The sequence below is a fragment of the Panthera leo genome, chromosome E1 (assembly GCF_018350215.1).
Source record: "Panthera leo isolate Ple1 chromosome E1, P.leo_Ple1_pat1.1, whole genome shotgun sequence".
Lineage (NCBI taxonomy): Eukaryota > Metazoa > Chordata > Mammalia > Carnivora > Felidae > Panthera > Panthera leo.
Window position 1 is genome coordinate 27,578,669 of NC_056692.1, and position 27,990 is coordinate 27,606,658.

General features: G+C 36.6%; 1 protein-coding gene across 9 annotated transcripts in view; it reads left to right on the plus strand.

Annotated features, from left to right (window-relative positions):
• The window catches only part of TRIM37 (tripartite motif containing 37), a 146,058-nt gene that overhangs the window by 69,210 nt on the left and 48,858 nt on the right, over positions 1-27,990 (plus strand). For 5 of the 9 annotated variants that reach the window (XM_042915290.1, XM_042915298.1, XM_042915292.1 and 2 more), the window contains exons 13-19: positions 1,676-1,855; positions 5,526-5,640; positions 6,534-6,749; positions 7,990-8,126; positions 11,571-11,656; positions 22,385-22,579; positions 24,997-25,068. In XM_042915290.1, the coding sequence (XP_042771224.1) occupies positions 1,676-1,855; positions 5,526-5,640; positions 6,534-6,749; positions 7,990-8,126; positions 11,571-11,656; positions 22,385-22,579; positions 24,997-25,068 (1,001 nt within the window). The remainder of the gene's footprint in view (positions 1-1,675; positions 1,856-5,525; positions 5,641-6,533; positions 6,750-7,989; positions 8,127-11,570; positions 11,657-22,384; positions 22,580-24,996; positions 25,069-27,990) is intronic. The other 4 variants (XM_042915296.1, XM_042915295.1, XM_042915299.1 and 1 more) reach the window with 1 other exon arrangement.

A 27,990-nucleotide genomic window follows, 5' to 3' on the forward strand; every position in this document is an offset into this window, starting at 1 on the left:
ATTCTCAGAATACAAAATCAATGTACAGAAATCAGTTGCATTCTTATACACTAATAATGAAGCAACAGAAAGACAAAGAAACTGATCCCATTCACAGTTGCACCAAGAATCATAAAATACCTAGGAATAAACCTAACCAAAGATGTAAAAGATCTGTATGCTGAAAACTATAGAAAGCTTATGAAGGAAATTGAAGAAGATATAAAGAAATGGAAAAACATTCCGTGTTCATGGATTGGAAGAATAATTAACCATTTTAAAATATACAATTCAGTGGAATTCAGTGCATGTAGAGTGTTGTAAACCATCACCTCTTTCTAATTTCAGAGTGTTTTCATCACCCCAGAACACCCCATACCCATTAAGTAAACACTCCATATTCCTTTCTTCCCCTATACCTAGATAAATACAATTTTGCTTTTTCTGTCTCTGTGTATTTGCCTATTGTGGATATTTCATATAGAAGATCCTATAGTCGGACCTTTTGTGTTTGGCGTCTGTTCCCTTAGCATGGTGTTTTCAAGGTTTGCTCATGTTGAAGCATATACCAGAACATCATTCCTTTATATGACTGAATAATATCCAATTTTAAGTATATACTTCAATTTGTTTATCCATTCATCTGCTGATGGATATTTGGGTTGTATGCAACTTTTGGCTATTATGAGTAATCCCGTACAGTTTCTATATGGACATATGTTTTTGTTTCTTTTGAATATACATCTAGTATAGAATTGCAGGATTATATGGTAATTCTGTGTTTATAACATCTTTGGGGACTTGCCAAGCTTTTCCACAGTGACTGCACAATTCTGTGTTTTCTACCAGCAATGTATGAGAGTTCATATTTCTCTACATCCTCACCAATATTTAATAATTTGTCATTTTTAATTATATTTTATTAGCACCCCTGTGAGTAAGTACCTTTGTTAAAGCAAAAGTAACTTTGAAAGTACTATTTTATACAAAATTTATTTATTTTTTGAGGTGCTATTTTATACCTGCTATATTGGTAAACATGTTTTTTAAATTTTTGTTAAGTTTTTAGTTATTTCTTTTTTTTTTTTATTTTTTTTTTAACGTTTTGTTTATTTTTGAGACAGAGCATGAATGGGGGGTGGTCAGAGAGAGAGGGAGACACAGAATCTGAAGCAGGCTCCAGGCTCTGAGCCGTCAGCCCAGAGCCTGACGCGGGGCTCGAACTCACGGACCGTGAGATCGTGACCTGAGCTGAAGTCGGACGCTTAACCAACTGAGCCACCCAGGCGCCCCTTTAGTTATTTCTTTTAAGAGAGAACACAAGTAGGGGAGGAACAGAGAGAGAGGGAGAGAGAGAATCCCAAGCAGGCTCTGCAGTGTCAGCACAGAGTACAATGCGGGGCTCAAACCTACAAGCCGTGAGATCATGACCTGAGCTGAGTTGGATGCTCAACCAACTGAGCCACCCAGGCGCCTCTATTGGTAAACATTTTTAAGAGGGAAAAAGGACCTGGTGTCAATCATTTTGTCGGAACCCATTACAAAACTGGTGTCTTTATAAATGATAGTCATTTCTGAAAGAAATGTGTCAATAAGTTTTTTCTCAGGTTATTAATGACCTACTTAGTGTTTCAGTATGTTTGTCTTCTATTCTTGTTTATTAACTCTGTATTAATAGTCTGTTTTTCAAATTTAGGTATGAGTATCGTGTAGAGATGGTTCATCAGTCCTGCAATGATCCTACCAAAAATATCATTCGAGAATTTGCATCTGACTTTGAAGTTGGAGAATGCTGGGGTTATAATAGATTTTTCCGTTTGGACTTACTTGCCAATGAAGGATACTTGAATCGGCAAAATGATACAGTGATTTTAAGGTAATAGGAAACATTTGATATTGTTTTTATCATGGGGGAATAATGTCATCAGAACTTTATTTTGAAATTTATTCATTTAACAAACATGAATACTGAAATTCATACTAACTATAATCCTATTATGTTTTTGTTTCTTTTCAGAAGTCCTGTATAGTGAGTAATATAACTTAGAAATGTGCTTGACATCTAGTTAGTAATTCCATAGAAAGGAAACTACTACTTTTTTTTTTTTTTAATATTTATTATTTTTGAAAGAGAGAGACAGAGTGCAAGTGGGAGAGGGGCAGAGAGAGAGAGAGAGAGGGACACAGAATCTAAAACAGGCTTCAGGCTCTGAGTTGTCAGTACAGAGCCCAACACGGGGCTTGAACTCAAGTACAATGAGATCATGACCTAAGCCGAAGTCGGACACTTGACCAACTGAGCCACCCAGGCACCCCAGGAAACTACTGCTTCTTATAAGTAATGTTCCATTTACTTACCTATTGAACATCTAGCAACCTCCCCATTTGGAAATACAAAAATATTGAGGGATCAAGTGCTTATGTTTTTTCACTTGACATTGTATATTATATATGGGTGACTGGTTTTACAAGCTTAAATTCACAAAATAATTTTCAGTTTCTTCCAGATAACACCAAATTAAAAGTAAGGAAATAGAAATGAAAATTCATGAAAACAAATTAAGTGATAAGTAGTTGGTGTGTTATTTGTAAGGAAGGACAACATAAACACTGACTATAAAACCGCACAGCCCTGTTTAATACTGGGGTACCTTGTATAAGTCAGACATTTTGGAGCATCATTACATGATGTTTTAATTTGATGATGACAATGAGAGCTTGAGTATTAAAAAAGTAGATTCAATTATGGTTTTTTGGGGTTTTTTTAAGTTTATTTATTTTGTGAGAGACAGCAACTGGGGGAGGGGCACAGAGAGCCCAATGTGGGGCTCAAATTCACGAACTGTGAGATCATGACCTGAGCTGAAGTCAGACACTTAAGTGATTAAGCCACCCAAGTGTCCTGATTCAATTATGTTTTGAACAATGTTTAACAGTTTAAGAAGTTTCCATGAAAACCATTTTCAGAGCTTTTTCCTTGGGATTGATTTGGTATACTCTTAATTTCCACTTATTCTGAGCTCTTTGATTCAGAGCATGCTGTAGGAGTTGCTGTTGTATGAACCTTTACTCGTATGTGTTCTTCATAACCCTTTTGGGAGAATGAATAAGTGATAAAAGAGTATTGCATTTTCAGTGTAGGAAAAAAGATTCTTGTTTTTGTCTTCATTTGGGGAATTATTTTAGTTCCATTTTATAACCTTTCAGGGTTTTGTTATTACTATTATTATTTGCCAAAACAAATAGTTTGTTGCTATTCCATACTTTACCATAGGGAAGATAGCAAAATTATTCAGCCATCAATTTGACCAGCCCACAAAAGGGCCTTTAAAAAAAAATGTTTATTTATTTATTTTGAGAGAGAGAGAGAGAGGGAGGGAGGGAGGGCAGGAGAGGGGCAAAGAGAGAGGGAGAGAGAATCCCATGCTGTCAACATGGAGCCTAATGTGGGGTTCTGTCCCACAACCCTGGGATCATGACCTGACCTGAAATCAGGCATCAGACACTTAACTAAGTCACCCAAGTGCCCCAAGAGCTTTTTTTTTTTTTTTTTTTTAAATCCTTAGTCCTCTCCTTATTGGAGTCATAGTAATGTTGAATCTTTCTGGTGGAAATCTGTGTAATAGTTTCTTTTTTTTTTAAATGCAATTTAGCCCAAATTCTAATTCTTTATTTAGGCCATCCCTATTTATAACAAAACTTTTACTTACAGGCTTGAATATTAGTGCAGGAACAGATTCCTATTGTAATATCTTATTATCATTTATACAGCAATGTTTACTGAGTGGCAGTGGGTTAATATTAAGAAAGAATAAGATGGATTTTGTCCTCAGGAAAATCAAGATGAAATGGGTAGATAAAAACAATTTTTTCTAAAAGATAGTGCTATAATAGCAGTATAAATAAATTGCTGTAGGATTCGTGGAGGGGAGGCTTTTAATTATCTTATTGGTCATAATATTTAATGGGAGATCGCTGAAAATTTGAACCTCAATTCAAAATTCTGAAGGAATTTTAAATGTACATATCAGAAAGTTACTTAAGGCTTTTCTACAACTACATATGAATAAATATGTATTTTATTCTCTTTTTGTTAAATGAGAAAGTTAAGGAATTTTACCTGTTGCTTGCTTTTGTTTTGATGATACATATACTAACTAATGATAATGTGTGGGCTTGGCTGTAGTTCATTAGGTATTCAAAAGTAATAGTCTTTTGGAAGTCTTACCAGTGTATACTGAGTAGGCAGTATCCACTTAAGCTAGTGATTGAGTGAATAATCTCTGACCTCTAATGCCTGAGTATGCTTGACTGGAAATAGTTATCTGCTGCAGATAATTCTAGATGGTCAGTAGATTCCTATACTAGCTTTAAAATGTTACGAAAAATGGAATAGTATTTAACATAAAGGTGACAAGACTGGAAAGAGGATTTGCAGGCTTCCAAGTTAGTCTTTTCTCTTGGGACTCTTCCTTTCTTTAGAAACATCTTTACCTGTTACTGAAAATTTTTTCATTATAAATAGACTCATTTTCATTCATCTGACGTAGGTAGAGATTCTTTGCATTAGTAGGTATTAGTGTTTTAAAAGTACAGATAACTCTGAAAAGATTGAGATCCTATCACTTACCCATTAAAATCCTTTATTACACTTGTTTTTTTCCCAACCCTCCTGAAATATGCTGTATTGTGATATATGGAGGGTTGATTTAAGCTGCTATCTGGAGGGGTTTAGAATATAGGTTATTTAGAGGATGCAACTCTTTGGGGGACAGTAAAGCAGTCCTGGGTAGTTGATCCTTTAAATTATTTTTTTATTGAGGAGTAAGAAAAATGGGAACATGAGATGGAGGCAGGAAAGAAAAAAAACAGAGTCTAAAACAAACTTTGCCTATTTTTGTAGTGCCTGGCCTAAGCAAGAAAGGGGAAGGAAAGCATTAGCTTCTTTCTTCCTGCATAGCATGGTCTTCCCATCTCATGATGAACAATGTATTTGAACTAGTAGTTTGGGAGCTTTAACCATGATATGTAATGTTATTTCTTTACAAAAGTATAGTTTGAATTTAGACAACTGACTTGAAGATAACTTTTTTCTTCCAAGTTTTTATTTAAATTCAAGTTAGTTAACATATAGTGCATTGGTTTCAGGAGCAGAGCTTAGTGATTCATCACTTACATATAACACCCAGTGCTCATCACAACAAGTGCCCTCCTTAATACCCATTACCCATTTAGCGCTCTAAACCCCTCCCCACCCCCCCCACCCCCCCACGCCAGCAACCCTCAGTTTCTTCTCTATTGTTAAGAGTCTGTTATGGTTTGCCTCCCTCTTGAAGAGAACTTCTCAGAACATTATGTCATTCTAATTTGTAAACTATATGTATAAATGGTTGATACCAGCAGCTCTGAATTCAATTTGAATTTTAGCTTTGTTGTAATGTAGTCAAGTAAACTTAAAATTATAGAATTTATAGTTATAGATTCAAGGCTTGGTTGATAATATTTTACTGTTTGGATCACGTTTCATGTGCAGTTCTTCTTTTAAGGTTTCAGGTTCGTTCTCCAACTTTCTTTCAAAAATGCCGGGACCAGCATTGGTATATTACTCAATTAGAAGCTGCACAAACTAGCTATATCCAACAAATAAATAACCTTAAAGAGGTAAGGAAAAAATGTATTTTGGGTTTAGTGTTTCATATTGTGTTATTGGCCTGATACATTTGTAATTAGATTTTGTAATTTTGTAGAAAAGTCCAATTATCTTATTCTCCCATCTACTTCCCACCTTTGAGCCTCTAATTTTACACTCTTCACAGTTTGTTAGCCATTAGCCACATATGGCTATGCAAACTTAATTAAAATAAAAAATTCAGTTCTTTAGTTGCACTGGCCACATTTCAAGTGCTTCTATTGGGCATTGCACATATAGAACATTTCCGTACTGTATTGGACAGTGCTGCTCTCATTGAGGTAAACATTTTGTGTTTTTCTCAATGACTTGAGTATTTCTGTTTTCCATGCTGTCATGAAGTCAAAGGATTCTAAGTTATAGAATAATTGAAAATTGCCACATCTTGAATTTTCACTATTCTTGAATGGAGCATTATGGAGGATCAGTTAAGGAATTTTTATCTTACAGTGGTAAACTACATTATGTAAGGGATTCTTCTTTCTGCCAGTGGAAATTGAGATGGGGTAATAGGATTGAAGTGCTGAGAATGGTTAATAGAAAAGGGAGGAAATATGAATGAATACATGCTTTGAGAGATTTTCATGTTAAGTGTACTATTTAAAACTGCTTATATTTATTGACTTTACAGTTTGCTAATTGTATGTGCAGCTTGGGCTGCATATAAGAAGAATGAGGGTAAATTGGGCAGATTTTTTTTTTTGCCATAGATTTTTCCATAAGCAAAACCTGGAGGGAGTGAGAGAAATGGTTCAAAAATGTTTTTAGGAACATCTGGATATATCTTTTTACTGAAAATATTTTTACTGTACCAGGGAACTCTTCTTTTGACTCATGTGTATGTGTGCTGTTATTGTTTTAAAAGAGACTTACTATTGAGTTATCTCGAAGTCAGAAATCAAGAGATTTGTCACCACCAGATAATCATCTGAGCCCCCAAAATGATGACACTCCTGAGACACGTGCTAAGAAGTCTGTGCCGTGCACCGATATGCTTCTCCAGGATGGTCCTACTACAGCTTCTGTAAGAGATGTCAAAGAGGATGAAGAAGAGGAAAAGATTCAGAATGAAGATTATCATGTAATAATTAGACTTGTTTTAGATTCATTTTGTGCTTTGTAAGAGAAATGATAAGACCATGGTTTCCAACATATATAGAGGAATCAATATACTGAAAGACTTCTCCATTTATTTTCTTTAGTAGAGTATGCCCTTCTGTAAATATTAAGTCAGAAGTTGAATCAAAATGTTACAAGGCTCTAAAGTTAATTTATTATAGAAAACGTATGTTCTACCAAACAAACTGACACACATTCCGGAAAATATACAACTATACAAATTGTGGAATTAACAAATCTGATCTATTTCCATTCACTAAAACTAGTACAGTACCTTATTTTTGCATATGTAGGTAGAATCATTTAGGATTTGGGAGATAGCCAGGTTTTATGCTAGATAAACAACAACCAGAATGAGAATTTGAGAAGTGATTGTTACTGTTTAAAGTTATGGGTACCTGGGTGGCTCACTTGGTTAAGCATCCAACTCTTGTTTTTGGCTCACATCATGATCTCATGGTTCATGGGATTGAGCCCTCTCTGTCAGCGCACAGCCTGCTTAGGATTCTCTCTCTGCCCCTCCCCCGCTCTCCCACTCTTTCTGTCAAAATAAATAAACGTAAAAAAGAATAGAGTTGAAAAGTAAGACAGTGATGCAGAGACCAGCTTTTGTTGTTATAGTTGTTATTTATTAGATAGGACACTTCAAGTATGTACTAAAATGAAGGAGCCAGTGGGGAGAGAGGTAAGTTAAGGTATTGACAAAACAAACTATTTAAGGAGATAATGGAGCACTCAGGTGAAGCAATTAACCTGTGAAAGGGGTGTTAATGGAATTAATGATGGGGTTTGGAGGTAGGGCAGGTAAAATTTGGGGGTATTTACACATAATAACCAGTGTGTTTTTCTATGCAGATAGGTGACAAGAGTTTTATGATGTCCTTGATGTTAGAGATTAGGTCGGACTACAGGATGATGGTTTGAAATGTTACCCTGTGAAGAGCCTCATTGGCATCTGCAGTGGAGTATATGAAGCATCTCTAGTCACATTGAAGGCCTAACTGAAAGTGGCAGCAATAAGTTATTAGTGGAACCAGATAATGTGGTTGTGTGCTGTTCTCTAATGGGCTCAACTGCCTATGCACAGGAGAGAGAATTCTGATCATTTCATTATTCTTTGGTGCTTGGTCCATTGGCTGGATCAGATGATCAATGAGTAAAAACATTTGAGATAGAAGTCTTGTTTCTTTGCCTTGATCTAGCATGAACTTTCAGATGGAGATCTGGATCTGGATCTTGTTGGTGAAGATGAAGTGAATCACCTCGATGGCAGCAGTTCCTCTGCCAGCTCCACAGCAACAAGTAACACAGAAGAAAATGACATTGATGAAGAAACTATGTGAGTGTCTCACATTAACTACCATAAAGCATCTAAGTAGTAATTATTAGAAGCATATTAACTAAATTTGGGCCTAAAAGTGGAGATACTCAGCATGTTTACTTGCTGTAGAGTATCTTATATAAATGAAGGAACTTGAAGGAAAGATAGTTTACCTTCTTTACACCTCTGGGTTCCAAACTTAGCTTTAGTTTTTCTTTTTAATTTTTCAATTATTCAATTTAAGAAAAATGGAGAAAATGCTAGATAACAATTCCCATATTCCCTTTGTCCAGATTAATTCCCCAAATGTTAATATTTTGCTTAGTTCCTCTTTTCTGTATTTTTTAAAAATATTTTTTGGTGAGACTTTCGAGTTAGGTGAATATACTTTTCGTTGTGTACTATGTTTCCTATGTAACTACAGTATAGTTATCAAACTCAGGATTTAACATTGATGTAATACTATAATCTGTTACCTTTTAAAAATTTGCCATTGATGTCCTTTGGTCTAGGATCCAAAGCGGTATTACATTACTTTTAGTTAAGTTTCTTTAGTCTTTAATTTGGATCACCTGATCTTTTTTGTTTGTTTGTTTGCTTGTTTATGACTTTGACACTTCAGAGAAAGAGCAGTTCTTTCCTAGCAAGCTTCAATTTGGGAGTTGTCCAAATGTTTCTTCACAATTAAATTAAGATTGTGCACTTTAGGCAGGAGTACTAAAGAAATTATGATACCTTTTCAGGACCTCATATGATGGAGTAGTGGGAGAGCACATGTCTTTTATCTCTGTACCATTAATTTAGATTATTTGGTTTAAAAAATAATTTTTTTAAATATTTATTTATTTTTGAGAGGGAGAGAGAGGCAGAACGTGAGCAGGGGAGGAGCAGAGAGAGAGGGAGACACAGAATCCGAAGCAGGCTCCAGGCTCTGAGCTGTCAGCACAAAGCCCGAGGCGGGGCTCGAACTCACAAACCGTGAGATCATGACCTGAGCCGAAGTCGGACACTCAACTGACTGAGCCACACAGGCGCCCCTAGATCACTTGGTTAACGTGATGTCTGTCAGGTTTCTCCAATCTGAAATTACTAATTTTTCCCTTTGTAGTTAATAAATATCCTATAGGGACATATTCTGAGGCTGTAAATGTCTTCCCACCCTATCACCTGTTCCCCCCATTCCCTCACCCACCTTCCCTCTGGTAACCCTTAGTTCTCTATAGTTAAGAGTCTGTTTCCTGGTTCCCCCCCCTTACCCCCGTCTCTCTGTCTCTCTGTCTCGCGTGCGCCCACACACATTTTCTCTCTTTGCTCATTTCTTTTGTTTCTTTAATTCTACGTAGGATTGAAATAATATTTGTCCTTCTCTGACTGACTTCATTTAGTGTTCATTATACCCTCTAGCTCCATCCATGTTGTTGAAAATTGCAAAATTTCATTCTTTTTGATGGATGAATAATATTCCTGTGTGTGTGTGTGTGTGTGTGTGTGTGTGTGTGTGTACACCAAATATTCTTTATCCATTCATCAATGAACACTTGGGCTTCCATATCTTGGCTGTTGTAAATAGCACTGCTATAAATATAGGGGTGCCTATATCCCTTTGAATTAATGTTCTTACATTCTTAGGGTAACTAATTAGTAGTGCAGTTGCTGGATCATAGAGTAGTTCTATTTTTAACTTTTTAAGGAAACTTCATACAGTTTTCCAGGGTTTACCAATTTGCATTCTCACCAACAGTGTAAGAGGGTACCCCTTTCTCTGTATCCTCCCCGACATCTGTTGTTTTCTGTTGTTAATTTTAGTCATTCTGACAGCTGTGAGATGGTATCTCATCGTGGTTTTGATTTGTATTTCCCTGATGATAAGTGATGTTGAGCATCTCTTCATGTGTTTGTGTCTTCTTTGGAAAAAGGTCTATTCATGTATTCTTCCCATTTCTTCACTGGATTGCTTTTTGTGTGTTGAGTTTGATAAATTCTTTATAGATTTTGGATTCTAACCTATTATCTGACATGTCATTTGCAAATTATCTCCCATTCTGTCAGTTGCCTTTTAGTAGTTGTTTTTTTTTTTTTTTTTTTTTTTTTAATGTTTATTTATTTTTGAGAGAGAGAGAGAGAGAGCATGAGCAGGGGAAAGGCAGAGAGGGAGTCACAGAATCCAAAGCAGGCTCCAGGTCTGAGCTGTCAGCACAGAGTCCGACATGGGGTTCGAACCCATGAACCATGAGATCACGACCTGAGCTGAAGCCAACGGTTAACCAACTGAGCCACCCAGGCACCGCTAGTTTTTTTTATTGTTTTCTATGCTGTGCAGAAGCTTTTTATCTTAGGTCACAATAGTTCATTTTGCTTTCATTTCCCTTGTGAGTTCCTTAAATATCCCAAACTAGCATTGGTTAGTGTTGTTCCATATAGCACTCTCATTATAATAAGTGGGGCATCTGGATGTCTCAGTTGGTAGAATATGTGACTCTTGATCTTGGGGTTGTGAATTTAAGCCCCATGTTGGACATAGAGCTTACTTAAAATCAATCACTAAGTAAATAAGGAAATTAAAAGAAATTTTTTAATTAAAAAAATAAAGCAATAGTAGTTTTTTTGGTAGGAAAGATTTTGTGAGGACTTTGGTAGGAGGCAACACCCTTTTTCTGAAATACCATCTTAAGAAAACAGTATTTATGGGGCGCCTGGGTGGCTCTGTTGGTTGAGCAGCTGACTGACTCTTGATTTCAGCTTAGGTCATGATTCCAGAGTTGTGGGATTTAGCCCCGCATTGGGCTCCACACTGTATGTCAAGCCTGCTTGGGATTCTCTGTCTCTCCCCCACTCGCATGTGTACTCTCTCTCGTTTAAAAAAAAAAAAAAAAAAAAAAAAAGTAATCATATATGTTAATTTGATCTTTTTTTTTTAACCTTAAAAGGTAGTGTTTTAAGCCTAATTTCTTACCATTAAGTTATAAATTCTTTAAAGCTATATAGTTCCTTCTGCTTACAATGGTTCTCATATTTTCTATTTTAAAAATTAAACATTGGGGTACCTGGGTGGCTTAGTCAGTTAAGCGTCCGAATCCTGATTTCAGCTCAGGCAATGATCTCATGGTTTGTGAGTTCAAGCCCTGCACTGGGCTCTGTTCTGATAGGGAGGAGCCTGCTTGGGATTCTCTCTCTGCCCCTCTCTCTCTGCCCCTCCCATGCTCACACTCTGTCTCTCAAAATAAATAAGTAAATTTTACAAAAGAAAAATGTTGCCAACCATCTCGGTGTTTTTGAGAGGTAGTTTGAACATTAACACTACCATGATAATATTAAAAGTCATTGTCCTCATTTCCGTATTGAGAAATAGCATGTCTTACTTTGTAGGAGAAAGCTATGCACTACTGTTTTAAAATTCATCGAGGTGTGACAAATGTTAATTGTCCTTACTGTATAGGAATGATGAATTTTGTATATTCTTAGGTCGGGAGAAAATGATGTGGAATACAACAACATGGAATTGGAAGAGGGAGAACTTATGGAAGATGCAGCTGCTGCAGGACCACCAGGTACAGAGGCTAAGATGCACAAGCTGTTCTGTCTTCTCTTTCCTCTTTATCATATTTTAATATATGGCAGTCACTGCTCTATATAGCTTATGGTATTGGAAGTGCTATATATGTACATAATATTGTATATTGGAAGTGTCAATATATATTATATATCTTAGAGTGTATACTAATGGTATTTAAAACAGCAATAATAGCTAACATTTGGTAAGTGTTCTTACATACCAAGGATTGTGCACAAGCACTTTTATGTGTACCTTTTCTCATTAATTTCTAACATTCTGTGAGATAGATTTTAATATTGTCTACTTTTTATAGCTGTACAAACTGGTATGTAGAGAATTTAAGCAATTTGCTCTCATTCACAATTTAGTAAATGAAAGAGGGATTTGAGTTTTGGGTTTGTCTGAATCCAAAGTTCTTGGTCTTCTCTACGGTTATGTATTAATTATCCTTTTATGATATTTGTCTTGTTTATAAATCTAATTTAACTATAGAATAATCTGAATAGATTCATGGACTGTGACTTACAAAGGACTTTTTGAGAGCTCATCTTATGCATTGAAAAAACTTGAGATTTAATTGCCTAGGTCACATAGGTAGCTGTTGGTAGAACTAGTCTAGAGCTCCATATCATCTTTTTCTTAGATTCTGATTTTTGCCAAACCACACTGTTCTTGTTGGGATGAAGTGGCTCAAATGCTGAGTTTTTCTCTTGTGTTCTTGGACCTGTTTAATTAAGCATGCAAATCTTGGCTAAAATAATTATAAGCTAGCTTTGTATTGCTATTTATTGATGTTGCCCTTGGTACAAACACTGGCATATTCTGTGGCGTGTTTGGATCTCTGAAGACCTCTTAAACATTGGAAGCCTTGCAACTTCCACCCATGCTTTGTACTCTTCCTACTTCTCACTTTTTTCTAGGTGATTTCAGTTCCACTTGTACTTCAATTCTATTTATATGCTGATTACTCTCTAAGTTCTAGCTCTAGCTTTTATTTTTCTCATAACTTCCAGTTCCATGTAGCTGTGTGGTTTTGATGTTAACAGATTCAGTGTCTCCCAAACAAATCATTGTCTTTTTATCTGTCAGCCTGCCTATCAGTAATAGCTCATCATCTTAGTGATTGATGGTGCTATACATTCTTCATCTTTTCCTCTTGCTTAAATTCTGCTTGTAATACATTACCAAAATCTGTTGATTCTACCTAAATAGTGCATGAATTCATTTGTACTTTCCTTTGACATTCCTAGCTAGGCCACTGTCTTTCAAAATAGTCTCTTGTCTGGGTTCCTTGTATCCATTATTCTTCCTTTCATATGCTCAAAATGAGTTCTTTTTCCCCCTTCAAATTTATATCTGATCATGTCACTTCTCTACTCTAAAACCCTTTATTGAATTCCATTTACTTACAGGATAAAATCCAAACTTGCTTAATGGTACAGAAGACCTTTCATATGCTGACTCCTACTCACTTCTGTAGCCTTACATCTCTCACACTTGCCTCTGTCATTTTTTAGTCTAGAGGAACTTCTTTCATCCCCCCAAATGTGCTTCCCACCATGTTCCTTGTGTCTCTCTTCATGCTGGGCGTAGCTCCTATTCCTTCTTAATTTTAGCTTGTATTCTATTCCTGGAAGCCCTCCTCAACTGTGTGCCCTGGGTCTTTTTCTGCTCCCTCAAATTAACCTATTAGAATATATATTAAACCTGATTACAATTGCTTGTTTACCTGCCCATTATCCCTTTTGGCTCTGAGCTCCACAAAGCTGTGTGCCAAGAAATAATGCACATCTTAATTTTGTATCCCTGACATTTAAAAATATAATAAGTGATCATTTAATATTTTTCAGATATTGAGTGAATATATTTATTTTTACTAAGTGTTGAATGTAATTTTTAAAGTTTTAAATAGTATAGAAAAATTCAGAGGCTATCTTGGTATAAAATGGAAGATGGGTATATTAAATCAAGGTTACTGAATATTTTCCAGCCTTCTGGGATACTTTTTCTTAGTTAAATCTGTCATTTCCTCTCTTAAACTATATAACAGGGAAATACTTATGTAAAACATTTTTATACATACTGGGTAATGGGTAAATAAGAGGTTATATTTTTCAATTTATTCATTCATTCACCAAACACTTACTGGATGCTTGCCTAGAACTATGTACTATTTTACTATCTGGAGCTATAGTACTGAATAAAAAGACTTCTCTGTTCCATGCTGCTTATGTTCTATAATTATGAGATTGTAATTCATTTATTTACTTTAAAAAATTTTTTTAATGTTTGTTTGTTTTAGAGAGACAGACAGGGCACAAGCAGGGGAGGGGCAGAGAGAGGGAGACACAGAATGAAGCAGGCTCCAGGCTCCACACCGTCAGCACAGAGCCTGATGCAGGGCTCAAACCACAAACTGCAAGATCATGACCTGAGCTGAAGTCAGACGCTAAACCTACTGAGCCACCCAGGCACCCCCGAAATTGTAATTTATTAATTCAATAAATAGTTTTGGGGACCTGTTATACCTCAGACACTAAATTGTGGGTGCTGAGGATACAATAGTGAATCATACCCAGATAATTTTTATTGTATGCTTTTGGGAATTTTAAATACTTGGCATTTGTCAAATGCCTTTCCTATATCAAGATTTTTGGGAAATACAATGAAAATTACTTACTCTTAACATAATTGATAATCTAAAGGTGAATAGATGTATGAGCAGATAGCTAAGAAACGTAAGATAGTACACCTACAAAAGAATCACAGTTTCTTTAGATATTGCCTCCTCAGGAGGTAGAACATAACTCCCTACCCTTAAATGTGGGCTATGCTTAGTGACTTGCTTAGATGAAAATATAGTAGAAAGGGAGAAATAATTTTATGCCAAAGAAACAGGGCAAACATTATTGTAGCCAAATTATCAAATTTAACATCATCCATGTTGTCATGTTGATAGCATATGTACCCTTGTTATGATGTGTTGAGAATTGTACTTTACATCTGTGGTGTTGTCCTCCCAAAAACCCATAAACACGATCTAACCACGAGAAAAACACCACATGAACCCTTGTTGGAGGAACATTTTATAAAATATATGACCAGTACTTTTCAAAACTGTCAAAAGCAAGAAAATTCTGAGGAATCACCCCAGACCAGAGGAACCTAAGGAGAAATGACCCATCTAGGTGTAATTTGGTATTCTAGATGGAACCCTGAGACACAAGAAGTACATTAGAGAAAGATTAATGAAATCTGAATAAAGTACAGATTTTATTAGTTAATAATAGCATATCAGTATTAGTTCATTAGTTGTGATAAATGTACCGTGATGATGAAAGTTGTTGACAGTGGGAAAATGGATTATGGGATTTATAGGCATACACTGAATTATCTTTGCACCTTTTATAGAAATCTAAAACTATTCTAAAATAAAACATTTTAATATATAAAGAGAATAAAAGCTGAATTAAGGGTGAGGTGGGGCTGAGTGTGGAATGTATTATTGTTATAATTTAATTATGGAAAGTCCATTTCAGGCTTGAGTTTCATATTTCAGAACCACACAATCATCTAAAGAATTATAGCAGTTAAGATGTTAAGTTATCCACTAACTAGAAGATCTTCGTTACACAGAAGCTAGGTATGAGGTAAAATAACATTTACTTAATTTCAATGTGTAGATAATATTAAATAAGGTTATAGCTTGAAATAAATATTTAATGACTCAGGTGGCCTCATTCCATCAAGAATGCTTTTAGTTTATTCAGTTATTTTCATTAGTTACAAGAGAACTTCCGCTTATATTAAGTACTGAAAATGTAAATAAAATGTATCATTGTGAAAGTATTCTTTTTATGAAAAAAACTTTTAAATGTTCATTTTTGAGAGAGAGAAAAAGAGAGAGAGAACGAGCAGGAAAGGGGCAGAGAGAGACACACACAATCTGAAGCAGGCTCCAGCCTCCAAGCTGTCAGGACAGAGCCTGATGCGGGGCTGGAACTCACAAACCGAGATATCATGAACTGAGCGGAAGTCGGACACTTAACCGACTGAGCCATCCAGGTGCCCCTTGTAAAAGTATTCTAATCTAGAACATTAGCTAGTTGAATCTTGTTTGAGAACTAAAAGGTTCTAGTAATATGACGCACTTGTATAACAAATTGATGTTATGTAGGTTATTAAAACATTTGTTACTTATTTTGGTTAAAGACCTTTAAGGTTACTTGTTCCACAGGTATTTAATGATTGCCCACTTGGTATCAGGTATTGTGTTGTTCATTGGGATAATAAGATGAATGAGCATTATCTTTCTAAAATGAGAATCTAGCACTAGTGATTACAGAACTTTGTGATTGTAAATACAGATATAGGGTGATACCAAAAATAGAACAGGTAATTAGGAATGAGTGAAAAAGGCTTTAGAAAGGGAGTGGTGCTTGCTTTTGTTCTTGAAAGATGAGCTAAGAGTTCATTAGAGGAGCAGGGAAACAATGAGATTAAGAGTGGAAAGGCATTCCAAGCAAAAGATGCAGCGTTGTTCTTTTTAGAAACTTGAAATAATTGAGACTTGATGTGGGGGCAGGCCAGTGGAGACTGGTAAGCAGGAACCCAGATCAGGTAATGGAAAGTTTCATTTGCTAGGCTAAGGATTTGGGGCTTTATTCTGTGGAACCATTAAAGGTCTTTAAAAAGAAGTGTGATCAGATTTGGTTACATAGTGGAAGATGAGTTAAAGGACAACATTAATTAGAAACTACTGAAATGTTCCAGAAGGGAAAATTATGAGGGCCTAACATAGGGCAATAGTAGTAGGGATGGAGACAATTTTTTGAAAGATGTTAAATAGTAGAATCAATAGGACTTGGGAATCTAACTGGATGAGATGGATTTGGTGGATATGTGGGGATGATTCCTTAAGGTTTCTGGGTTAGGCTGTGCCATTACCTAAGACAGTGAGTCCAGCAGCAGAAGATACTATATTCAGTTTGATCTTTGTTGATTTTGAGAAACCTGTGGGACAATTATGTGTTGATCTCCAGACCCAAATATCTAACTGTTGAGAAGTTCTCAGCTATGTAATCTGGTCTAGAAAGGCACAGTGTTTGTTTGTTTGTTTATTATTACAAACAATATAAATTTTATTAATTGGAATAAATAAATTAAAAATTTCCAAAAGATTTGTCTATAACATATAAAGAACTTCTACAAATCAACAAGAAAAAGGTAAGAGTACCTCCCAGTAAAAAAGGAGAAAAGATTGGAATACACCCTTCATGAGGGAGGCTATTGAGATGACCAATGTACATTTTAAAAAGTACTTAGCCTCTTTCATCAGAGAAATGCAAATTGATATTATGTCTTAGTAAGGATCTCTTGGGTATTTATCCTACATGGAGTTTGTTGAGCTAAGCTCCTTGAATGTGGTAGACTAATATTTTTCATCATGTTGGAAGTTTTCAGCCATATTTCTTTGAACATTCTTTCTCTTTGCTCTTGTGTTACCCCCATTATATGTATGTTGGTACATTTGATGAGATCCCACAGATCTCTGAGACTCTTCATTTTTCTTTATTTTTTCAGGAAGTATGAAGTAAAAATCAGTAAGATACTGTTGCACACCCACTGTAGCAACTAATATATGATAATATTTTTTAAACTGGCAATACTAAGTATTGAAGGCATGTAGAGAGGTGGAAACTCTCATACCTTGTCAGTAGGAATGAAAATTGGTAGCACTACTTTGGAAACGTGTTAGGCAATATGTTTTAAAGATGAACATACACATTCCTTTGTATGAGCCAGGGCTTGCCAGTAGATTTTTAGAAGAGTATTTAGAGCAGCATCATTCTTTTTTAGGTGTTGTCATTGTGTGTGTGTGTGTGTGTGTGTGTGTGTGTGTGTGTGTGTGTGTGTATGTATGTATGTATGTGTTTTAATTAAGAAAAATAAGCATAATTTACGGGGCGCCTAGGTGGCTCATTTGGTTGAGTGTCCACTTCAGCTCAGGTCATGATCTCATTTGTGGGTTTGAGCCCCCTATTGGGCTCTGTGCTGTCAGCTCAGAATCTGGAGCCTGCTTCGAATTCTGTGTCTCCCTCCTTCTCTCTACCCCTCCCCTGCTCGTTCTCTGTCTGTCTCTCTCTCAAAAATAAATAAACATTAAAAAAATTTAAGAAGAAAAATAAACATAATTTATAACAGTAAAAGATGTGAATAAGCTGGTTTAGGACTAGGCTGTATAAGACCTTGAATGTCATGCTGCTGCACACAGGTACTGTGATAAAATCAAGAACTTAGATCAGTGTGACATTTTATTTTGTTTTATTTTATTTTATTTATTTATTTTTAGTGTGACATTTTAGTAGGGGGTTGGCTCAGGAGGTGGGGGAACCTGTCACTGATCGATTTGCTTTTTTTTTTTTTTAATTTTTTTTTTTAACGTTTATTTATTTTTGAGACAGAGAGAGACAGAGCATGAACAGGGGAGAGGCAGAGAGAGAGGGAGACACAGAATCTGAAACAGGCTCCAGGCTCTGAGCTGTCAGCACAGAGCCCGACGCGGGGCTCAAACTCACGGACCGTGAGATCGTGACCTGAGTCGAAGTCGGACGCTTAACCGACCGAGCCACCCAGGCGCCCCTCGATTTGCTTTTTTATGAGGTATTTTATATTTTCTTCATGTGACCTTCAAGAACAGTTGATGTATTTAGAATTTTAGTAGCTTTATTCTTAGCAGCTAAAAACTAGAAGCAACCCAAATTCTTTCCAAATAGAATAAAGAAAGAAATTGGGGTATATTCATATACTGAGATGCCACACAGCAATAATGAAAATGAATAAACTGCTACGTATAACAATATAGATGAATCTCTTGAATATAATGTTGAACAAAGAAGCAGGATATTAGAGCACATTATCATTTCATTCATATAAAATTTAAAAACAGGCAAAAGTAATCTATGGTTTTAACCATAGGATGGAGGTTACTTTTGGAGAGGAAGGTAGTAAGCAATTTTAGGAGGCATGGGAAGGTCTGGGGGTACTGATACTTTGTGAACATTTATTAAGCTGAATACTTATGTATAAGACAGATATGCATATACAACACACCCAGTACAATGGCAATATTAGCTCTGAGAGAGGGAAACTGAAATAGATGCTACAGTCTTTGATGTCCTGTGGATAGTTAGTAGAAAGATGGGAACATGGGAGGGAGGGAGTCGCCAAAGAGCATAAACCACGAAGGAAGGGAGTTTTTGTTTATTGGTGAAAGTAAGGCCTGGAAGAGCACTGAGAAACAGGAGAGGGCTGCTGTTAAATAAGTCCATTTAACATGGAAAAATGGGCAACTTCTACTTTTAAAGAAGAACTAGATACCAGGGCAGTAAATAAAATATACAGGGCTGCTGAGTTACTTATTATCCAGTCAGTACCACCTGGGCAGCTTTTAAGAAAAAGATCCTGGATCCCACTCCAGTATTCTTTTTCAGACATCTGTAGTGGAGGTAGGGATCTGTAATTCTTTTTTTTTTTTTCTTTTTTTAACATTTATTTATTTTTGAGAGACAGAGTGAGACAGAGCACGAGTAGGGGAGGGGCAGAGGGGCAGGGTGGACACAGAATCTGAAGCAGGCTCCAGGCTCTGAGCTGTCAGCACAGAGTCCAACACGGCGCTCGAACTCACAGACTGTGAGATCATGACCTGAGCCAAAGTCGGATGCTTAACAGATTGAACTACCCAGGTGCTCCAAGGAAACTGTAATTCTTTTTTTTTTTTTTAATTTTTTTTTTAATGTTTATTTATTTTTGAGACAGAGAGAGACAGAGCATGAACGGGGGAGGAGCAGAGAGAGAGGGAGACACAGAATCGGAAGCAGGCTCCAGGCTCTGAGCCATCAGCCCAGAGCCCAACGCGGGGCTCAAACTCATGGACCGCGAGATCGTGACCTGAGCTGAAGTCGGATGCTTAACCGACTGAGCCACCCAGACGCCCCAAGAAACTGTAATTCTTAAAACTCCTCAAATGCAGCCTGATTTGGAAACTTCCTAGTAAAGGAAAAGTTTAGTTAAGATGTGTTCTTTTTTTTTTTTAATTTATTTGTTTGTTTGTTTGTTTGTTTAAAATTCGCATCCAAGTTAGTTTAGGATACAATGCAATAATGATTTCAGGATGAGAATCCAGTGATTCATCACCTATGTATAACATCCAGTGCTCATCCCAACAGTGTCTTCCTAATAATGCCCCTTGCCTATTTAGCCCATCCCCGCACTCAAAACCCCTTCAGCAACCCTCAGTTTGTTCTCTGTATTTAAGAGTCTCTTATGTTTTTGTCCCCCTTACTGTTTTTATATTATTTTTGCTTCCCTTCCCTTATGTTCATCTGTTTTGTATCTTAAATTCCACATATGAGTGAAGTCATACGATATTTGTCTTTCTCTAATTTCGCTTAGCATAATACCCTCTAGCCGAGCAATATTCCATTGTGTATACACACACACACACCCTACATCTTCATCCATTCATCAGTAAGATGCAGTTTTAAGGTGGAGAGGGGATAGTTTTCTGCTTTTTTCTTTTTCTTTTTCTTAAGAGTTCAGCTTTTTCTTGAGCATGTTACAAAGGTTTAATCAAAAAGACCAAAGCCCATATCATCATCAGACTCCTCAGATTCTCTTTTCTTTGCTTTCACTTTCTTTTTTTTTTTCCCTTCTATCCACATTTCTATTTTATTCCTGTTGCAGATAGGTGTGTGTGGTTTTTTTAAGTAATTATTTAATTTTTTTTTAATTGCAGTTCTTTGCTTCCACTTTCTTTTCCTCAGCTGGGGCAGCAGCATTAGAGGAGCCCAGACCTCCTGCTGGTGTAGCACCAGCTTCTGGGACAGGTCCACCAGCCCCTGCATTACAAATGAGGCTCCTAATGTTGACATTGGCCAGGGCCTTTGCAAACAAGCCTTGTCAGAAAGGTTTAACATTTATACTGACCGCCTTGATGAGGAGATTCCTCTTATCCTCCATGGTGTCATTGCAGGATGAGGGCCAAGTAGATCCAAGTGAGCTCCTGAGATAGAGGCCATGGTACAGGTGAATGCTGAGTGGTGCTGCCAGGCATGGTGGTAGTCACCAAATGAAGTGAGAGACTTCCTACAAAGGACCAAGCAGTTGTAGCAGTTTGAGAAAAAGGGGAGTTTTCTGCTATTTTTAATAGGAGTTGAAGGGGTACCAAGGCTGGGAAGAAAAATTTGCAGTAGGATGATAACCTCATAAAGAGGAAGAGGAAGAAGTTGGAAAAGGTGAGGATGTGAATATAGATGGAATATATATAAGTAGATAATTAGCTTGAAGCTTCTGAATAATTGGAACTTTTCTCCTAAGTTATTTCCTTCCAGATCTCTTTGAAAAACTCATGAATAGTCGGAACCTGGTTATTTTATGTTATGTTTATTTATTTTTTTTTTTTTAATTTTTTTAACGTTTATTTATTTTTGAGACAGAGAGAGACAGAGCATGAACGGGGGAGGGTCACAGAGAGAGGGAGACACAGAATCTGAAACAGGCTCCAGGCTCTGAGCTGTCGGCACAGAGCCCGACGCGGGGCTCGAACTCACGGACCGCGAGATCGTGACCTGAGCTGAAGTCGGATGCTTAACCGACCAAGCCACCCAGGCGCCCCGATTTTATGTTATGTTTATATTATCTATTTTAAGACTTTGTTGAATGTAACACTTTAAAATTTTAAGTTTCTTTAGAACATATTTAAATAGTTTTATTGAAGGAGGTCAGTTTAAACCACCATTTCTGTACCTGATATTTGCTAGGTATTTTACTAGGCACTAGAAACAAGTCCAGTGGTTTCTTTAGCTTAAGGAGCTTAGTCCAGTGTAGGTGATACAGATATCACATTGCTCATAGGTGTCCATACTGTGCATCAGTCATTAACAAGTTCAGTCTAGGGGTGTCTGGGTGGCTCAGTTGGTTAAGTGTCCTACTCTTGGTTTTGGCTCTAGTCATGATCTCACGGTTCAAGAATTTGAGCCCTGTGTTGGGCTCTGCGCTGTCAGCACAGAATATGCTTTGGATTCTCTCTCTCTCTCTCTCTCTCTCTCTCTCTCTATCTCTCTCTATCTCTCTCTCTCTCTATCTCTATCTCTATCTCTCTATCTCTATCTCTATCTCTATCCCTATCTATCTCTTTATCTCTCTCTCTCTGACCCTACCACTCCCCTGCTCACTGTGTCTCTCTGTCTCTCTCTTTCAAAATAAATAAATAAACTTAAAAAGTCCAGTCTAAAAACTCCTCAAGAAGAGTACTGTTTTGGTGTCTAGTTTCTTGAGATCTGTGATACTGTGGGGATTTGTCTTTCTTTGAAGACCACTGGGTTATGGGATATATCCTCCTTTTCCTCACCCTTATCTCCCTTATTGTGTATATTATATATGTTATCACCTTTTTATTTCTAGGCCTAAGGATGGGGTTGAGGGTTCCTCCAGAATTCTGGATAGTAATAAGGCCAGTGCTTAGTCACTGTGCTTCTGTATACCTCTCTGGCAGTCTGGTTTCTCCTTTCTGCTTCTCACCATGTTCTTACACCAACTCCTAAAAGACAGGTCCATAGACAAGTATTCAAACAACACTAACCAATTTACTTTTTCTTTTAATGATAATTAAATTCGTGCAAATTTATAGCATGCATTTTCTTCATCTCTGTTTCTTTTGCAGGTAGTAACCATGGCTATCTGGGCGCCAGTAGCAGAATGTCAAGAAGAGCACATTTATGTTCTGCTGCTACCAGTAGTTTATTAGACATTGATCCGTTAATCTTAATACATTTGTTGGACCTTAAGGACCGGAGTAGTATGGAAAATTTGTGGAGCTTACAGCCTCGCCCTCCTGCTTCACTTTTGCAGCCCACAGGTAAAATATTAATAGTAATTTCCCTTTTATCTGTTATTCTACAAATGAACTCTTCATTTTAATACAAGTGTCTTATTTAAGTGTTGGAACACAGTATGTTTCTGTAGCAAGTTGATTTTTCATTATGTATTATAATAAAACATGACATTTAAAAAGAATAAATGAATTATCAGTTAAGTGAAAAAAATGAGATACAAAAAATTATATATTGTATGATCCCATTATATGAAATTCTGAAAAAGTAAAACTGTGGTGAAAAAAACACATCAGTGGTTGCAGAGGGGCCAGGAAGGGAGGAAGAAGGGATCAGCTTAAATAACAAATGAGAAAACTGGGGGCGGTTAATAAAAATCACGGAGTGGTAATAATTATTTGACTATATATATTTGTGGAAACTTGCCAAAATTAGTAAATTTTATTGAATACAAATTAATCACAAATTACAGTCATTTTAAAAATCAATCATATCCGGGGCGCCTGGGTGGCGCAGTCGGTTAAGCGTCCGACTTCAGCCAGGTCACGATCTCGCGGTCTGTGAGTTCGAGCCCCGCGTCAGGCTCTGGGCTGATGGCTCGGAGCCTGGAGCCTGTTTCCGATTCTGTGTCTCCCTCTCTCTCTGCCCCTCCCCCGTTCATGCTCTGTCTCTCTCTGTCCCAAAAATAAATAAAAAATGTTGAAAAAAAAATTAAAAAAAAAAAAATCAATCATATCCTTGTTCAAGTGGCCGGATTTTTCTTCTTTTAAAAAATGACATTTAGTGGGGCCTGGGTGGCTCAGTCGGTTAGGTGTCCAGCTTCAGTGCAGATCATGATCTCACAGTTTGTTGGTTTGAGCCCCTTGTTGGGCTCTGTGCTGACAGCTCAGAGCCTGGAGCCTGCTTCACATTCTGTGTCCTGCTCTCTCTCTCTCTGCCTCTCTCTCAAAAATAAATAAACATTAAAAAATTTTTTAAAAATGACATTAATATAAATCAAGTTTTTGGTTGTTGTTGTTCCATGATGTTTTTGCACAATAATGTCAAAATGTCTATTAGAATGTTTGTATATGATCTGGCATTTAGATTGTGTATGATTGACAGTTTGATTTATATGAAGTACTGTTGTCCTATTTGTGAATGACTTAATAGGAGTTTTGCAGGACTCATTAATACCTTTTTTTTTTTTTAACGTTTATTTATTATTGAGAGACAGAGAGAGAGCATGAGCATGGGAGGGGCAGAGAGAGGAGTAGACACAGAATCTGAAGCAGGTTCCAAGCTCTAAGCTGTTAGCACAGAGCCCAACTCAGGTCTTGAATCCACAAACCGCGAGATCATGACCTGAGCTGAAGTCAGATGTTTAACCAACTGAGCCACTCAGGTGCCCCATAATACCCTAACTTGTAAGTGGAACCGTGTCTGAATTGAATATAAAAAAGATGGTTTTGTGCTTTGATGTTCAATAGCCTAAAAATGTATACCAACTAGCATCAGTGTTTTATTTGCCTCAAAACGTATACCAACTAGCATCAGTGTTTTATTTGCAGAGGTTATTTGTTAAAGAGAAGTTACATCTGTATTACTGTAATGTGATGTATACCCACACATATTAGATGTGTTGTCAAACCTGGAGGTTTTGAAACTCTCAGGCCTACTTATTTTGAACAGCTAAGGATTTACCTTTAAATGCCATGTTTTAAAAACCATTTTTGTTAGCTTTCTAAAATATACTCAGTATTTTCCTGCCTTTTTAAACAGTAGTATTATACAAATCAAATATCAGTGATTTAGAACAGTGATTTTGATGCTTCTTTAAAACAACAGAACTCATTTTTCAAAGTGTGAGGCAGAGCTTTGATGTAGAAAACACCTAGACTGCTCTAGTTGGAGGGTGAACTCAGAGACTGGATTATTTAGGCCTTTTTTTTTTTTTTTTTTTTTTTTTTTTTAAACGTGTATTCATTTTTGAGAGACGGGTGTGGGCAGAGAGAGAGGGAGACACAGAATCTGAAGCTCTGAGGTGTCAATACAGAACCCGACGCAGGGCTTGAACTCAGGACCATGAGATCATGACCTGAGCTGAAGTTGAATGCTTAACTGACTGAACCACCCAGGCACCCCTAGGCCTCTTTCTTTCTAAGGTATACCCTGGGAAGTCTAGATCCTCAATTTGAAAGATTGTCTCCAGTTATGTTATGAAATACTTGTCTTTTATCTGTGATCCAAGTACATTTTGTATTATACTTGCATTTTTATAAAACGTAATCACACTGTATATAATTTTACATTTTTTTCTGAGATATTTTTATTGTAGAAAATTTGGAAAATACAGAAAATTGCAAAGAAAATAAAAATCACATATAGTTCTTGTGATCAAAGAAATAGCTTTAAAAAAGAAAGAAAAGAAAACACCTTGACAAGGGTTTTGCTTAAATTACAGCCAGTGTTACTTGCAATGACCTAGTGGAACAGACAAGTTATGATTCTGCAGGTAGATGTAACTTTTTTGAAGGTAGGTAACTTTTCTGCAGGAAACTGCAGGTAACTGCAGGTTACTGCAGGTAACTTTTCTGAAGGAAATTTTAGTACTAGGTTTAAAATACCTCTATCCTTTGGGACTCCTGGATGGCTCAGTTGGTTAAGCTTCCGACTCTTAATTATGACTAAGGTCATGATCTCATGGTTTGTGAGTTCAGGCCCGCATCGCGCTCCACACTGACAGTACCAGCCTCCTTGGGATTATCTCTCTGTGTGTGTCTCTCTCTCTCTCTTCCTCCCTCCCTCCCTCCCTCCCTCTATCTGCCCCCCCCCCATAAATACATACAATGATACATACATAAATAAATAAAATACCTCTATCCTTCAATGCTTATTTTCACTTCTAGGAGTATATCCGAAATAGAAAACAGTCAGAGTTGTTTGAAAATATCCAACAATGTAGTTACGTCTGAAAAATTATAGCTTACCCGTGTGTATTTTATAGACAGGTAAAATCATGTTTTTGAAAAACATTCAACATCAATGGAAAAATGAATATATACTATTAACAGAATAAGATCTTCGTTATCCAAAAATAAGTTTTCTATGTAAAATTAATAATATAAATGAAATGATCTGAATTTCCAATCCAGGTGATCAAAATGTTGATGATGAGGAAGGGGGAACAGTAGAGAGGAAGAGCAAATCTTTAAATATCTACATGCCAGTGGGTATCAAAATAGAGATGCCTATTAGATAGCTAAAAATTAAGAAGTGGAATATAGGCAGTTATTTGCCTAGAGGTGATACTGGATAATTAAAACTAAATGAGTTAGATTGTAGAAGAGGGAGTTTTAAGAAAATTTTAACAGGAAGAGGGCCTGGGATGATTATGGTGAACATCTGTTTTTACTAAGTGTGTGGAAGATGAACCAGATTAAAGAACCTTTGGAAAGGAAAGAAACCAAGAAAATAGAAGTCATGGAAACTAACTGAAGATAACCTATATGAGAGGATATGAAAAGCTAACATTGCAGATAGATCCAACCTTCTTTTTAATTAAAATGCTTGTTTGGGTTTCAGTGTTTATTTTGTTTATTCAGTTATTTCTTTATTTTCTTCTCTTTTTTAAAAATTAATTAATTAATTTTTTAATTTACATCCAAGTTAGCATATAATGCAGCGAGGATTTCAGGAGTAGATTCCAGTGATTTATTCTTTCTTTCTTAATCTGTGTACCTTTCATTTTCTTTCTTTCTTTTTCTTTCTTCTCTCTCTTTCTTTCTCCTTCCTTCCTTCCTTCCTTCCTTCCTTCCTTCCTTCCTTCATCTTACTGCATTAGCTAGGACTTCCAGTAAAGTGGTGAAAAGGAGTGGTGAAGGGGAACATCCTTACCTTGTTCCTGATTTTGGTGGGAAAGCTTTGAGGTTTTCACCATTAAGTATGATGTTAGCTATAGGTTTTTCATAGCTATTCTTTATCAAATTGAGAACACTTTCCTCTATTCTGGTTTACTAGGAGTTTTGTTTGTTTAAAAAAATTTTTTTTTAATGTTTATTTTTGAGAGAGAGAGAGAGCGCGCGAGCGAGCATGAGTGGGGGAGGGGCAGCGAGAGGGGGAGACATAGAATCTGAAGCAGGCTCCAGGCTCTGAGCTGTCAGGACAGAGCCCGATTCAGGGCTCGAACTCATGAACTGCGAGATCATGACCTGAGCTGAAGTCAGATGCTCAACCGACTAAGCCACCCAGGCACCCCTGTTTGTTTTTTTTAAAGTTTATTTATTTTTGAGAGAGAGACATCGTGAGTGGGGGAGGGGCAGGGGGGGAATCCCAAGCAGGCTCCGTGCTGTCAGCACAGAGCCCAATGTGAAGCTTGAAGTTGAAACTGTGAGATGACCTGAGCCAAAACCAAGAGTTGGTTACTTAACTGACTGAGCCACCCAAGTGCCCAAAGAGTTGTTTTTTGTTTTTGTTTTTTTTTTAAATTCATGAATGGGTATTGGATTTTGCCAAATGCTTTTTCTGCATCTATTGATACGATGTGATGCTTTACATTATTTGATTTTCGAATGTCAAACCAGCATATCTGGGATAAATCCCACTTAATTGTGGTATATAATCCTTTTTATATACACTGTAAGATTTAATTTGCTAATGTTTTGTTGACGGGTTTGTTTGTTTTTTTTTGTCTCTATTCATGAAAGATACTGGTCTGTAGTTTTCTTTTAATGTCTTTGATTTTCATATTAGAGTAATGCCTCGTAGATTGGGTTTGGAAGTATTCCCTCTTCCTTGGAAGTATTCCCTACTTATATTCTTGGAGATAATAGAAGGTGGATGTAGGCCTCTTCAGATTATCTATTTCTTCTTCGGTTTTTGGCAGATTGTCTTTCAAGGTATTGGTCCATTACATCTAAGTTATCAAAAATTTGTTGGCATAAAGTTGTCCATAGTATTCCTTTATTTTCCTTTCATTCTTTCAGTACATATTGAGTGAACCTATTATGTATCAGACTCACTGCAGGTTCATGTTCTTAAAAGCATCATACTGTACTGTAAAAGCATTTTAAGAGGTATCAATCAGGGTATGAATTACAGATAATATATTTGAACCAGATTTTATGGTACATGTAGTGGTGAGTAGAAATAGAAAGTCAGACAGGGTTATTCCATGGAAGGTGTTGCATGCCTAGTCTGAGGAATGATGCATAGTGGGCTTTGAGAAGCCAGTTGCAGTTTAGGAGTGGTTTGATTCAAGCTGCTTTTTAGAAGGCTGGCAATGCCCAGAAAACTATCAGAAATGGAAGCTTAATGAGGGTATTATTGTAGAAGTTTATTTCAGTGGTTCCTAGTATGAGAGGGCAAATTCATACATTTCTGGATATTTTCTCAGTCATCGTATACTCAAAAATACGTAGATCTGAGATCTTCAGAATCTTTTGATATTATAAAAGTT